At 45.2% G+C, this 13917-nt stretch overlaps 2 protein-coding genes across 2 annotated transcripts; both read left to right on the forward strand.

The window, feature by feature from the left end:
• Window positions 1–1179: 1179 nt before the first annotated feature.
• On the forward strand, window positions 1180–5652 carry LOC139300952 (nuclear receptor subfamily 5 group A member 2-like). The gene is made up of 6 exons (XM_070924170.1): window positions 1180–1257; window positions 1368–1509; window positions 3297–3925; window positions 4511–4630; window positions 4736–4883; window positions 5396–5652. Exons 1-6 carry the CDS (start codon window positions 1180–1182, stop codon window positions 5650–5652), a joined length of 1374 nt encoding a protein of 457 aa, XP_070780271.1.
• Window positions 5653–8628: 2976 nt separating this feature from the next.
• psmb7 (proteasome 20S subunit beta 7) lies at window positions 8629–13854 on the forward strand. The gene is made up of 8 exons (XM_070924146.1): window positions 8629–8690; window positions 9907–10000; window positions 11040–11137; window positions 11259–11399; window positions 11503–11618; window positions 12235–12293; window positions 12385–12536; window positions 13650–13854. The coding sequence occupies exons 1-8, from the start codon at window positions 8629–8631 to the stop codon at window positions 13759–13761; spliced, it is 834 nt and encodes a 277-aa protein (XP_070780247.1). The 3' UTR covers window positions 13762–13854.
• Window positions 13855–13917: the final 63 nt, after the last annotated feature.

A 13917-nucleotide genomic window follows, 5' to 3' on the forward strand; every position in this document is an offset into this window, starting at 1 on the left:
GGCACCTCGAGATTTTAAGTACTAGAGACAGGAGGGAGACCACTGCTGATCTTCAGGCAGAGATTAATGCTTCTAGATCAGAATCTGAGAAAAGTCTCCAGAATGACCATCAGCAGACGACTGAAGGAACAAGGCTTAAAGGGAAGAACAGGTGCTAAGAAGCCGTTACTGAGGCCCGCAAACATCCAAAAACGCCTAAAATTTGCCAGGGAGCACAAACGCTGGACTGTAGATGACTGGAAGAAGGTACTCTGGTGTACTGGAACTGATGGACTGGCCAAGTCAAAGTCCGGACTTTGAATCCTATTGAGCAGATCTGGGATTTATTGAAACTATTTGGAACTCAATAACAAAAGAGACGGTCGAAAAGTACATAAAAACAATGCCAGCAGCAAGAATGCAAGCTGTCGTCAGGGCCAAAGGGGGTCGTACAGAATATTAAGATTTCTGGTTAATATGTGTGAATAAGGACTATTTAGTTGTTCCAGTTTGTTATTTGCCTAATAAATAACAATACAATTTTTTAGTTTGAAACAAGTTTTTGACAGATTTCTAAAATATTTGTGTTTTCTCATTTTTATGACAGGTGGTCTAATAAATTTGTTAAGCACTGTATATATATATATATATATATATATATATATATATATATATAAGCTCACAGACTTTTTCAGAATAAAGACCAAGTGTGTAGTGGCTTTTGAAAGAGACCTGGTCCAATGTGGTCTAGATGTGGAAAAACAACAACAATGAATAAAAGTTTCCCTGAACTCCTGAACTGGAAACCAATAGAAAAATGTCGATTCGACCTAAACCTAAGAGTTTTTATATCGAGTCTATTTGTGTTTTGTTAGGTTTCTGGCACAGAGTGAAGGCACGTGAGGGCCGTGAAGGCTGTGTCAGTGATGGCTCACGCTCTCATTGGCTGGAGCTCCGGACCGGGCCGGAACCTCGGAGGGCCGCGGGATCAGGACCACGGAGAGCGTCCCTCCTCCTCCCCCGACAGTCACGATGACGCGGGACCGACCATGAGACCGGCGCAGGTAAGTCGGCTGGGAGGGCAGTTTGTGCGCCACCGTGAACTCTGCGCCTGTACCCTTCTGCCTCCCCATTGCGCGTCTCTTTTACCCATTTAAACGTCTTTTGCGGGTTTCGGGGGGGGGGGGTGCGTTGTGCGCGATGGAGGAGCTGTGTCCGGTCTGCGGGGACAAGGTCTCTGGGTACCACTACGGTCTGCTCACCTGTGAGAGCTGCAAGGTAGATGTGGTTGGTTTTGTCCGTCGGGTGGAGAGATTAATAAAGTTGTGATAAGAGTTTTGAGAGGTGCCTTCCTCACGTGGGCCCTTCCTCTTCTTCAACACTCGCAGGGCTTTTTCAAAAGGACCGTGCAAAACAAGAAGAAGTACGCCTGCGCGGAGAACCAGGGCTGCAGAATCGACAAAACCCAGAGGAAACGGTGTCCCTTCTGCAGGTTTCAGAAGTGTCTGCAGGTCGGCATGCGACTGGAAGGTAAGGTGGGGTGGGGGGGTAAAAAACTTTTCTTAATGCCACATGCATGAATTCCAAACTGTGCCATGCGCCACGCGCCCTGGAATGACGACATGGTGACTTTTTTTAAAAAAAAGGAGGAAGTTATCTAATAAGAATAACTGAAATAAGAGTTTTGTCTCACCCCAATGAGATTTAGTGACTTCTCTGTTCTTTTTCCCCCCCCTCTAACAACAACAACAACAGCAGCAACAACAACAACAACAATAACAATAATAATAATTGGAAGCAGAGATTGATATGTTCAGCTTGACAGATCATGGGGCATTTTTTTTCAGTGTGTCACCTTCAGTCAGTTCGCTTTGGTTTTGGCCTAAAGCATCTAAACAAGCGCGTTCGCAATCAGTATGAATGTAAAATGTCTTTCTTGTGTTCGAAAAAGGCAGATGAAAATGTGTGGGCGACATTATACTTTTTAAAAAATATTAAATGCTTGTAAAAAAAAAAATGCCAAAAAGTAGTAATAATAATAATAATAATAATAATAATAATAAAATGGTGAACAAGGGACTGCACTAAAAGTAATGGGCGAATGGTAAAAAAAACAAAGAAAACACACTGCGATCTGTCCGCTGAACCTCAATGAAGTTTGTTTTCCGAGTTTAAGTATGTGTGTTCTTCCCCCTTCATTGTTTATGTCGGGGCATGAAAGCTGGTCTAGTTTTCAGTTCTGGTCTGTCAGATGGATCATACGTGTTTCCCCCAATAGTTTATTATCATTTGAATAACGTGCACGTCATTATTTTACAGGTGCGTTACAAAGTCATTTTGTTTCCATTTACTCATATCACCATTCTGAAATACAGCAGATAATAACATTACAAATTGCACCCGCAAAACCGACACAGTTACGCCAGCTTTCCGGATGTTTCCTGTCTATTATTTCATAGGCACTCCGTCATTTAGAAAAGACTTGCAGGGTAATTTAAGTCCGACTTAAACAAATTGTTGTCGGCCCCTTGCTCCTTTTTGGCGCCTTTACCCTGCACTTCCGCATTCGTCCAAGAGTAGGCACCCAGGGTTTGTTACTCACCGGATGTAGGCTGTTGGGATGAGTCGCGCCATTGGCTACCCGTTTTTGTAAGTTTTGGTAACTGTCGCTGCAGCATTAGCGCCGTCCAAGAAATACAAACAAGCCAGAGCAAGAATGATAATGGGTTCTGACAAACCAATCTGAAGTGCTACCTTGCCATTCCAGTTCTTGAATAGGACCCAGCAAGGCGCCGGTAAGTTCAGGCTATCTTTCTTGTAATTATGAATGCTGAGAAGTCCATTTGCATTCTTGGATTTTGCTCCGTGTTGCGGCTTCTAAGCTAAATGGATATATCCGCCCACGGACGCCACATGATAGGCTCACAGTTTTGATGATCCACAAAGGTTCGGGTGGTGGTCCAAGGGTTGTTTTAATTGTGTATGAGTTGTTGAGCTTGTTGTCGTGTTGAAACCAAATCAAACCCCACAAAAATCGGGAATGAATCAAACAAAACTCTGATTAAACCAAACGTAATAGCCGAAACACACAGCGGTTGAAGACTGTATCCTCCGTGGCGTCTTCTACGGTCTACGATTTCGGCACACATGCCTTCATTACACAATGTTTCCGAGAGGTCAGGTGGCGCTGTGCGCTTGGTATAGCACCAAACTGCTAAATTATTTACATTGAAACAATTGAAAACAACAGGAAGTGACTCACCCTCAAGAATGAGAAACCTGCTTGAAAAACTGCACTAAACAAATTTTCTCATCAGCTGTTCGGGCAGATCGGATGCGAGGCGGCAGAAACAAATTTGGCCCCATGTACAAGCGTGATCGAGCCCTCAAGCAGCAGAGAAAGGCTTTGATTCAAGCTAGTGGATGCAGAATGGAGAGCAGCCTGACTCTGGTCCCCCCAACCCACCAGAGAGACTTGACCTTTCCCGGTGGCCTCCACTCAGTTCCCGTCCCTTACAGCGCCCCGCAGAATGATCGCATCAGCTACCAGTCTCCGGCGCCGTGTTCACCCCTGCCCTCCAACTCAACTGGTGCCGCCCAGTACCAGTGCACCTCCTTCTCAAACTGGACCATTAAGTCAGAGCACACCAACAACTGTGCGGACTCACCAGGCTCTGCTGCGGGATGCGGCTCAGACGAGCTACACCAGAGGCATTTTTCTCCACAAGGTCCCAGGATGCCTCAGCTAGTGATGGAGTCACTGCGCTGGGATTCGGATGAGCTACAACTTCAGAATAAGATCGCGGCTCGTCTCCTGCGGGAGCAGACGGGCTGGGAGAAACAAGGGAGCCCCAGCACCTTCAGCCTGATGTGCCTCATGGCCGACCAGACCCTGTTCTCCATCGTGGAGTGGGCTCGCACGACCATCTTCTTCAAACAACTTAAGGTAAGATCCTAATCTGTTGATTTTGGTTTTATACACTCAGTCAACATCACCCTTACAAACTACTAAAATTAAGAGGGTCTCTGCCTCCTGAATCCAAACCGGGAGCTGGTTCCACAGGAGAGGAGCGCGATAGCTGAAGGCTCTGGCTCCCGTTCCCTTCCTTTGGAGACTCTAGGAACCACAAGCAAACCTGCCTTCTGGGAGCGCAGTGGTGACGTTCCACGTTCCACGTTCCACGTTCATCGTCATGTCATCTTTGGCTTGGGGAACTGAAGAGTCTTCCGGTCTAAGACTATGGAATGTTTTGGTTTTCATCAATCTTTCTGTTTCTGTTTTTTTTACACTTTGGGGTTGCTAACCCCGAGCCCAATGGATTAGCATAATATGGGACCTTTAACTTTTCATCTTGTGCCATCGTCAGGTCAAAAACCTTTAAATTGCCCTATATTTTGGCTTACCTTTGGTGACCAAATATATGCAGCGGTATATTAGAACTGTTAAATATTGGAGCATTGTCATTGCGAGCGTGCTCACAATAACAAGGCTGGATAAACCTTGTCCTTGAATCTTTCTTCCCGCTCCAAGGTGAGCGACCAGATGAAGCTGCTGCACAGCTGCTGGAGTGAACTGTTGCTCCTGGACGTCATCTCCCGCCAAGTCCTGTACGGCCAAGAGGGCAGGCTGCTCCTGGTGACTGGGCAGGAGGTGAGTCGGTCTCTGCTTCTCTGTCTGTTTGTCTGTTTGTACGGTCTAGACCTGCGTAGTACGTGACCTGCTCCTGGTGTCAGCACCTGTGTTCTTTGGTTTTAGATGGAGCTGTCAGACATAGCCTCTCATGCCGGTCCTACCCTGGCCAGCCTTGTCCAGAGGGGACAGGAGCTGGTGGAGAAGCTCCACATCCTAAAGGTGGACCGCCAGGAGTTCGCCTGCATCAAGTTCCTCCTCCTCTTTAATCCAGGTTAGTGGCAGCTCGTGCTTTTTATCCACAAAGGTTCGTATTAGCGAAATGATAGGTTTATCTCGTAAGTGTGCATTTAGCCCCGAGGTACCTTTCGATATCTAATAATGCCACCATCGGTTAATCATATAGCCTGCTTCCAAGGTAAGAGCTTTTCCAGGGGCACAGGAATCATTTCAGGAACTGTAAACTGTGTTTAGACCAGAGGAACCAGGCTATAGATGTAGTTCCTCAGCCATAGTTCCTGGTGTCAAAAAACACACCCCAGCTCTGGGGGTAGAACTCGTACGCCGATGGCCCGGGAACTATGGAGGTGGAACACGGACGGCTGCTTTAGCTTGCGGCTTCACTTGAGATCCAACAAGTGAACGTTCCATTTCCATTTCTTGATGTGGTCCCAGGGCTTTTTGTTTTCCAATGAACCGTCAGCCATGCCAGTGAGATATGACATGAAAAGGTTTGCTCTGTGTACATTCATCGGCTGCTACTTCCCCTTTCCCCTCGTTGGCCAGATGTGGTGCAGCTGGAAGACCGTCACTTCATAGAGAGTGTGCAGGAGCAGGTGGAAGGAGCCCTGCTGGAGTGCACGCTGTGCCCCTCTTCTCAACTTTCCCCCGGGCGCTTCGCCCACCTGCTGCTGTGCTTGTCGGAGGTGCGCTCTCTCGGCCCCCTCGCCGAGGACTACCTGCACTGCAGGTACCTGAGCAGCGAGGTGCCCTGCAACAGCCTCCTCGTTGAGATGCTCCACACCAAGCGCGGCTGGGCTTGAAGACTCAAGAGGATCCCGTGATCGTCTGCACATGTTGATCATGCCTGGCGTCTGTCTGTGCTTTAAGACTGAGTTTTAGCAATAAATTACATTATAAATGGGGAAAATGTGACACCACTGAAACTAGTAACATTGTACGTAAAGGATGTGACTTTTTTTTTGTGGGGGGGGCAAATATGTACATATATAGAGAATATATTTCAAATGATTTGGAACAAATCTGTGGGAATGGAGCGCTGAAATTCTTAATACATCACTAGATGGCATCAGTGTAAAATCAGTGTTTCCCCAACCTGGGGGTCTTGACCCCCATCAGGGGTCGCCAGACTGCTTCGACTATTAAAACGTGTGTATGATGGTGAAATTAAAAAAAGAATCGTAATGCGGGCATAGAATTGTGTCTTTTGTGGTTAATTGTTCTGTGCTGTTATTGTTTTTTAGACAATGAACATAATGAAATATACATAATGATATTTCAAAAGAAGCGGGCTACTTTTACCCCTTTTTATGTGGGTGGGGGGGGCTTTTGCATAAGGAAAAGGTTGGGAACCACTGGTGTGAATAACATTCGGACCCTACACAGAGGGGCCTTCAAACACAACACCAAAGTTGTGCATTTCAGCTATACACCTCCTGTGTATTATTCTGCCGCCTTCAATAAAAGCCATTTTAAAGTTTGCCTTGATTTATGTTCACAAAGTGTTGTTGATAAAAGTACAAGAGCCGTATACATCAACCATCCGAATCGGAGCCCGATGGCCTAATAATGAAGAGGAATAACGTCAGAAAGATCAGATGTATATCTCAGACTTTCTTCTTTTCTTTTCTTTTTCCTGTAGTAAGGTGAGCTTTTTCGAGATGTTTTTTTTGTTTACGTATAATCCATCATTGGTGGTCTTGAATTTGAAGCTAATTCTGCTAATACTCTGGCCTGTAGGCATCACTACACACAACCCGGCATGAGCGTTAGGCTTCATAGTCATAACGTTAGCAATAAAACCGAACCATTACCGACCCCTCGAGCCACAGATGAGATCTCGATTCTTACTGTAAGCATTGGCAGGCTCTCTTTTTAACTTTTAATTCTAATATCTTTTTAGCTGCTAAATGCTACAAACCAGCCTTCACTGTGTCTGCCTGCTGTTTGCCCCCCCCCCCCCCTCCCCTGGGACTCCCACCAAAGCAGTGAAGGTCACGGGCCGGGAAAAAACCAAAGCAAAGGGCTGAAAGAGCCGAGGGGAGCCAGGAGGGTCGCAGACAATTCTATGAGCGACTCATTTCACATACAAGTAGCAATGTTATCCGCTGTTAGCATAAAGATGTTGCCTGAAATTATGTTTATTGATTGACATGTTCAAATTCAAGGCACCATGGTTACGTGTCCAGTGTATCATTTTCCCAAAGATTCAGCCTGACGTATGTGGTATTTTTTGGAGGGGGATATGAGGTAGAATTTCAAACGAAAGTGTGTGGGTTCAAGCAACGCCCGGAGGGATGAAGAGGTTTAATGCGGTGTACGGGTGCAGCGTGAACACCAGCTTTCGTGTTTGCGAGCTCTGGTCCTCTGTAACTCTGTCAAAACACATCCCTGAGGAATATGCATCCCGCGATACGTGGAGCTTGCCGTTTGGTCCAGGATGATGTGTCGGAACATGAAGGGTGACGAGGAAAACAGGCGCACTTCCTGTGGGTTAAAGTCGGAGCACGCTAAACCTTTGTTATCGGGTCACTGAGATCCCACCGATTACACCTTCTACCACCTGTTTTGCCCACTCTTGCTTTAATAAAAGGCTTAATCAGCGTAATGCACTCGTCTTAGTCGGGCGGAGGCGCCCCTATCTGATCTTTTCCACCTCACTGGAGCCCATTTCCCACTCAGCCTTGACATCCAGCTGGCATGGAGTTGGCATCCGTCCTGTTCAAGGACAAAATATGGCGCAGCATGATTAAATGCACAACATCACAGGCCCAGAAAAGGGCCTTCTGCCGGGACCAAGCAGAATCTGATCGGCCGGCGCGGCTAACTTCTTGCAGAAAGTGGAAAATAAAAGCAAAACAGGCACAAAAAAAAAACCCACTCCCATACTTCACTGAAGAAATGAATTAAGGGAACCTCTTAGCTAATATTGCACAGTAACTGTAGGAATCAGAGTAAAGAGCACAGACAACGACTGAATTATAGTTTGTTGCATCAACGCAGCCATGTTGGTTGCTTGCTTCATTGAAATCGTGGCACAGACTGTGCGTTCTCAGCGTTCTCCTGTCGCACTGCAACAGAGCTACATCCGCGTGTAAAATCCATTTGGGTTCTTCTTTTTGTCATAGCTTTGATTTAGGTAGCGCCGTCTTTATTATCTCTACTTTTGTCCTCTTACATTCAACGAAAATCAAAGTGCTAAATGTTGTCTGTCTGTTTTATTTCATTATAAGATTACAAAATGCACAATGGATTAAAGATGCAAAACCTTTCGATCCCAGCGTCACGGCTGGTTTTTTTAGGCTTTTGCCCCCCCCCCCCCCCTGTGTTTTGTGCAGCAGTGCAAGTAAACTTTTCAGTTCCTATCAGTCAAACTACACTTGTATTGTATTCACTGCAGGTAGGCAATGAGAATGGTGTCCACAAGCAAAGGTTTTAGTATCTGCATGTGCTAATGTGAATACTGCAGTGTAATCTGGGGGTGAAGGACAAAGGTATGGGCCAACTGTAGCAGCCAGGCTTTTTTTTTTTTTAAGATAGAAAAAATAATAATAACGGAATGTCCAAAAAAGGGGCTGACTCGGGACCTTTTCGGGGTCTAGTTTGTTATTATAGTACAAAACATACGAATGGCTCGCAGGTCCTGTCCTCAGCGGTGGAACGCTAATATACGGCCCTGCAAGGTGTCCGCGAATGCAGCACCCCTAATGAGCCGCCGTCCTTCACTTCCCGGAAACACACACACACACACAAAAACAAAAAAACTTCATTCAACCAAGATGGCGACGCTGACTGTAAGCCGGCCGCAGCTCGGGGGTTTCAGTTTCGAAAACTGCAAGAGGTAAGCGCCCTGCAGCGGGTGGAAACAAAATCACAACCGCTCCACTGAGCCGAACAACATTCGACTGTTTGTATTTAGACGCGGCGTAGAATAGACGCGCTTACCGTCCTCCCGGAGATGCTAGCTCATGGTAGGTTGGCATCCATGCAATGACTCAGGCATTTTCCCCCACGCCAGTATTAACGTTAAGGTTCACTTACCGTCTACGTTTGAACATAAGGCACGGTTTATGGGTTCGTACAGTTGTATAACTTCTGTTTTTGGCATATTTTCGTTATGTTCGTTTTTTTTTTTTTTTAACAAGCAAAATAACATGGCGGAACGTTCCTTCTCTTGTTTATCTCCCCGCGAGCGTTGACCGTATGTATAGCCGTAACGTTAAAGTGTCCCACAGCTAGCTAACTACCGCCAAACGGTAGAGAAAATACGTATAAATATGTACGTATAAAATATGTCATAAATTAAGCAATAATATAAATAATAATAATAAAGTGCTGTTCCGCGTTAATTCGGTTCTGAGGTGTGGAAATATACAATGTAAGCAGTTCGTTTTTCTAACGTGCTGAACCGCATTTAAAAAAACAAACCGATTAACGTTAGATAATTATGTAAGTGGACCTCGGTCGTTAACTATATTTTTCTAATATAGTTTGAATATTAATATCGATTGATTAATGATTTAATATAAACCAGGGGGTATTCAACTAAAATTCGAAGAGGTCCAGTTAGAGAAAATGTCCTGAAGCAAAGAACGTCATAATGTCTAACGTGCGTTGGGATTTAGTGTGATATATATATTGAAGTAGCAAAATTATTCTGACAATATTTATCACTGAACATTGAACTATAGAGATGTATAATACTGTAGATGTGTATAATGTTCTTCTCTCATTAAGTAACAGAAGGGCTGCATTTAAAAATAAAAGAGAGAAAATAAATAAAATGGCTTTTGAAAAATTGTACATCTTCAAATAAAGTGCTTAATTTAAAAAAAAAACAAAATAAAGTGCAGCAGCAGCAGCTTGAGTTTCTCTTTTTTCTTTGTTATTTAAAATTTAAAATCCCTTCATAATTTATTGATTCTAGGTCCGGGTCCGGCCTGTTAGTGACCTATGCTTTATAGGCTTGGAAGTGTTTGTTTTTACAATGCCACAGTTAAGCAAGTTCCTTTTTTTTTTAATTAAAAAAAAAATATATATATATTATTATTTTTCAGAAATGCAGTTTTGGAAGTTGAAGCTAATAAAGTGGGAAGCAGCTTGCCTGCTGCTCGGAAAACTGGAACTACCATCTGTGGTATCGTCTACAAGGTGGGTAACGGAAACCTGGTCCGGGATGTTCCCATTCCCACGCAATCGCATATCCAACTCCCCCTTTTTTATCAGCCGGGCAGAAACACACAGTGATTGAAAGCGACAGTCGTATTAAGTCTTTTTTTTTTTTTTTAAACAAAAAAACAAACTGGACCAGGTCTGAATCAAACAACCAATCAGGGTTAGCTTAGCAACGTAACTGGCCATTCACATGGACTCTTTGCAAAACAAGGGCGTTCTACAGAAGGTTCCACCCTCTGGATTGGGGTGTGAATCAGAACCCTTGATTAACCCTGATTGGTTGGTTGATTCAAACCTGGTCCAGTTTTTTTAAAAGACTAAATACAAAGGGGGGGCGGGTGCTCACAGACACATTTTTTTTTTTTTTTTTAAAGGAGCCCTTCAATTAGATATAGTTGGTGACAAAAACAAAAATTTGTTATTTCAACCAAAATCATTTCCTTTTGCATTGTCTTGTTTATTATAGACCTTTTTGACTTGCTGTAGCGTGAGAGGCACGGATGTAGCTAATATCTATATGTATGCAATAGGAAAGGTTTATGGGCACGCTACCAGGTCATCGTGTGTGGCATAAAACTGTGCTGAAGCATCACATTTTGGGGGCATTCTATCAGTGAGAATTCTACATCCTTTCGGGAGGTCAACGTGGTTTTAAAATCTTTTTTTGATAGAAAGTAAGAGAGGGATATGTGGTTCTGTTTTCAGCTAGCTTCTTAGATATGTCCCCCCTTCCTAATCTTTGATTAATTTGAACAGCAGCCTGCCGAGGAGCTAATTAAAAAAAAAACTAGCTGCTTGGATGAACATCTTTCATTTTATATCACAGTGTCTATTTTCACCGTGAAGCGTATCCCTGATAAATCATGGTCTTGGCGTCAGTTAGCCACTAGCTCGGAGCACTAGGCTCTGGTGTCACCAGACGGGCTGATTGTTAGAAGAAGCGTCGTATTACTTTGCTGAAAAGCAGCATGACTGAGTGTGGATGCAAGTGATGTTTTGTGTTTTCCCTGCGAAGGACGGCGTCGTCCTCGGAGCTGACACCAGAGCCACCGAGGGCATGGTGGTGGCCGACAAGAACTGCTCCAAGATCCACTACATCTCGCCCAACATTTAGTAAGTGACGGGAGCTCAGGGATTCCGTAGTCCACGCGGGCGCCATCTTTTCATTTTCTAATCCCGCTCTTGGTAGCCTCACGTGACGGACCGCTGTGTAATTGTGTTTGTGACATTCCAGCTGTTGCGGAGCGGGAACAGCTGCAGACACGGAGATGACCACTCAGATCATCTCCTCCAACCTGGAGCTGCACTCCCTCTCCACAGGCAGGCTGCCCCGCGTGGCCACCGCCAACCGCATGCTCAAACAAATGCTCTTCAGGTACCAGATCAGTATCACCATTATAGTGCATTTGGTAGAGAAACTTAGTATGAGAAAGTAAGTCTCTGATGTGCTACTGTGTGTGTGTGTGTGTTTTGTTCAGGTATCAGGGCTACATCGGGGCTGCTCTGGTCCTGGGTGGAGTAGACTGCAACGGTCCCCACCTTTACAGCATCTACCCTCACGGCTCCACTGACAAGCTGCCCTACGTCACCATGGGTCAGTCTCAAACCACCGTTTCTCCATGCTTCCACATACTGCAGTCGCAGCTTGACGTCTTGAGGGATTTTTCTTACAGTACACATGTTGACCTCCATTCTGTTAATGCACCTTCTCTTGTGCTTTTTTTTTTATAAAATTATGTAACACCCCCCCACCCCCCCATGTCAGATTTCAATAGTTGTGTGAAGAAAGGGATGTGGTCTTTTCCAAGTGGTCTGAATTGTCATGACAGTTAATGTAGGGTTGTTTACAAAAGTATCATTTCCACTGTGGATGGGGGGGCACCTTTTCAAAATCCTAGATGAGAGAAGCTCATCCAAATATTGCTAACCTCATCCGACCCTGGAAAAAGAGCAGTAGCGAGTTCTTTTCAAGCTGTTTTTTTTTTTTTTTTTTTGTCCCGGGTATCGCCTCACAGGCGGCCTATCACACCACGTTGGTGGACACCACCCCACCCACTTCTGAACCAAACCTACATCCTTGCTTGTTAATCCGGCGTATGACAGTCAAAGGTTGAACTCACACAGAACGTGACTTGCATCCAGAATGATGGAGACAGTTCAGTGACCCACTTAAGCAGCTTTTTTTTTTCCATTATTATTTGTTTCTAAAGGCTCTGGGTCCCTGGCTGCTATGGCGGTGTTTGAGGACCGCTACAAGCCTGACATGGAGGTGAGTGCTCCGAAGCAACACAACACGTGAGTCTGTAATAGCACGCTCGGCCTTCATTTGAGCGTCGGTGTTTGCTTGTGTCTCGGAAAAGGAGGACGACGCCAAGCGGCTGGTGCGGGACGCCATCGCCGCAGGTATCTTTAATGACCTGGGCTCTGGCAGCAACATCGACCTGTGCGTCATCACCAAGGGCAAGGTGGACTACATCCGGCCCCATGATGAGGCCAACAAGAAGGGGGTCAGGTGAGAACTACACCAGCAGTGCTTATAAAGGCCAGTCCCCACCAAAGATTCTTAACGAGCTGAAACAACAACATTCTGAAAGCTGCCAGTTTACCCCAGTGCGACTATGCGGTGTGTCGTTTCTATAGCAACAATTCTCCGTTCTTTTGGAGCTGGTTATAATTTGCAGCATCTTTAATATATGAATGAGGATAGTGAGTTACTTGCTACAGTTGCACTTCTAGTAAAACGAAGGAGAAGAAAAAAAAAAACATGACTTGACCAGCTGACTTTCGCTGCGAGCTGATTGGCTGTTGAAACGGGCGACGTGCCTGACGTTCTGAAACCTGCTACTATCGAATCTTTGGTCCGAACTGGCCTTAAAACTGTTATAATAAAAAATAAAATGTTAAAAAATCAGGCACATGAATGTCATAGCACTCCACACACACACACAGTTTTAATATTTCTGTAAATCCACTGGAGTCTTTTTATTTGTCCGTTGCCATGGTGAATAAATCTCAGGTCAGGGTTTATTAAACCTGCTTTTCTCCCTGAAATGTTGGTTGGAATCATACAATCCACGGCGAGCGCGTGGGTCAAAACTGAACCAGCAGCAAAACGATGAAAGTCCAATGCGCAAACTCTTGGAATAGTTTGCACATGAGGAACCCCCGATGAACGGCGTCTAGTTGCACAGGAGGAAGTGCTGTGGCGTCTGCTTTAACACGACGCATCATTTACAGAGCATGCTGGGACACTGTAATCATGGGCCCCTTTTTTTTTTTTCTGTTTTTTTAATTTCATTAACTTGCCATCACGTGACGAGCTGGCCACTGACTTTGCTGTCTTTTGTTTGTTCTGCTAGAAGAGTAAATGAGCATGAGGCCTCGCTGCTGTGAGTACAGTGTGTGAACTGCAGACTCAACAGACCGATCGGAATTTGCCACTAACCAGTGCATCCGCTCGCCTTTGACTTTTTGACTAACGTGCATGGCTATTGCTTGGTGTGTTGCATGGTTGGCTGGTGAAGATGTGTGGAACCACACTTAACACACACACAGCTGTTGAATGTAACCGGGTTTGATTGAAACTTCATTCCTCCGTGTGTCGTCTTCTTTTCTCCCGACGTAGAACCGGCGACTACAAGTACAAGCGAGGAACCACCGGTGTGTTGACGAAGGCGGTGACCCCGCTGGCCCTGGAGGTTGTGGAGGAAACTGTACAGACTATGGACACCTCCTAAAGCAAACCCTTACACAGTGTGTGTGTTGGTGTAACTCAGTAACCCACGAATGCCCTGTTTTTCCACGATTTCCATTAAAAGTGTTTAAGTTGATCTGTGCCTGTCGTGAGGTATGCTTCATCTGGCAGGGCCGCTAAGGAGTGAGCTAACAAATTA

This window comes from Enoplosus armatus, chromosome 18, assembly GCF_043641665.1.
Source record: "Enoplosus armatus isolate fEnoArm2 chromosome 18, fEnoArm2.hap1, whole genome shotgun sequence".
In the NCBI taxonomy this organism is placed as follows: Eukaryota; Metazoa; Chordata; class Actinopteri; order Centrarchiformes; family Enoplosidae; genus Enoplosus; species Enoplosus armatus.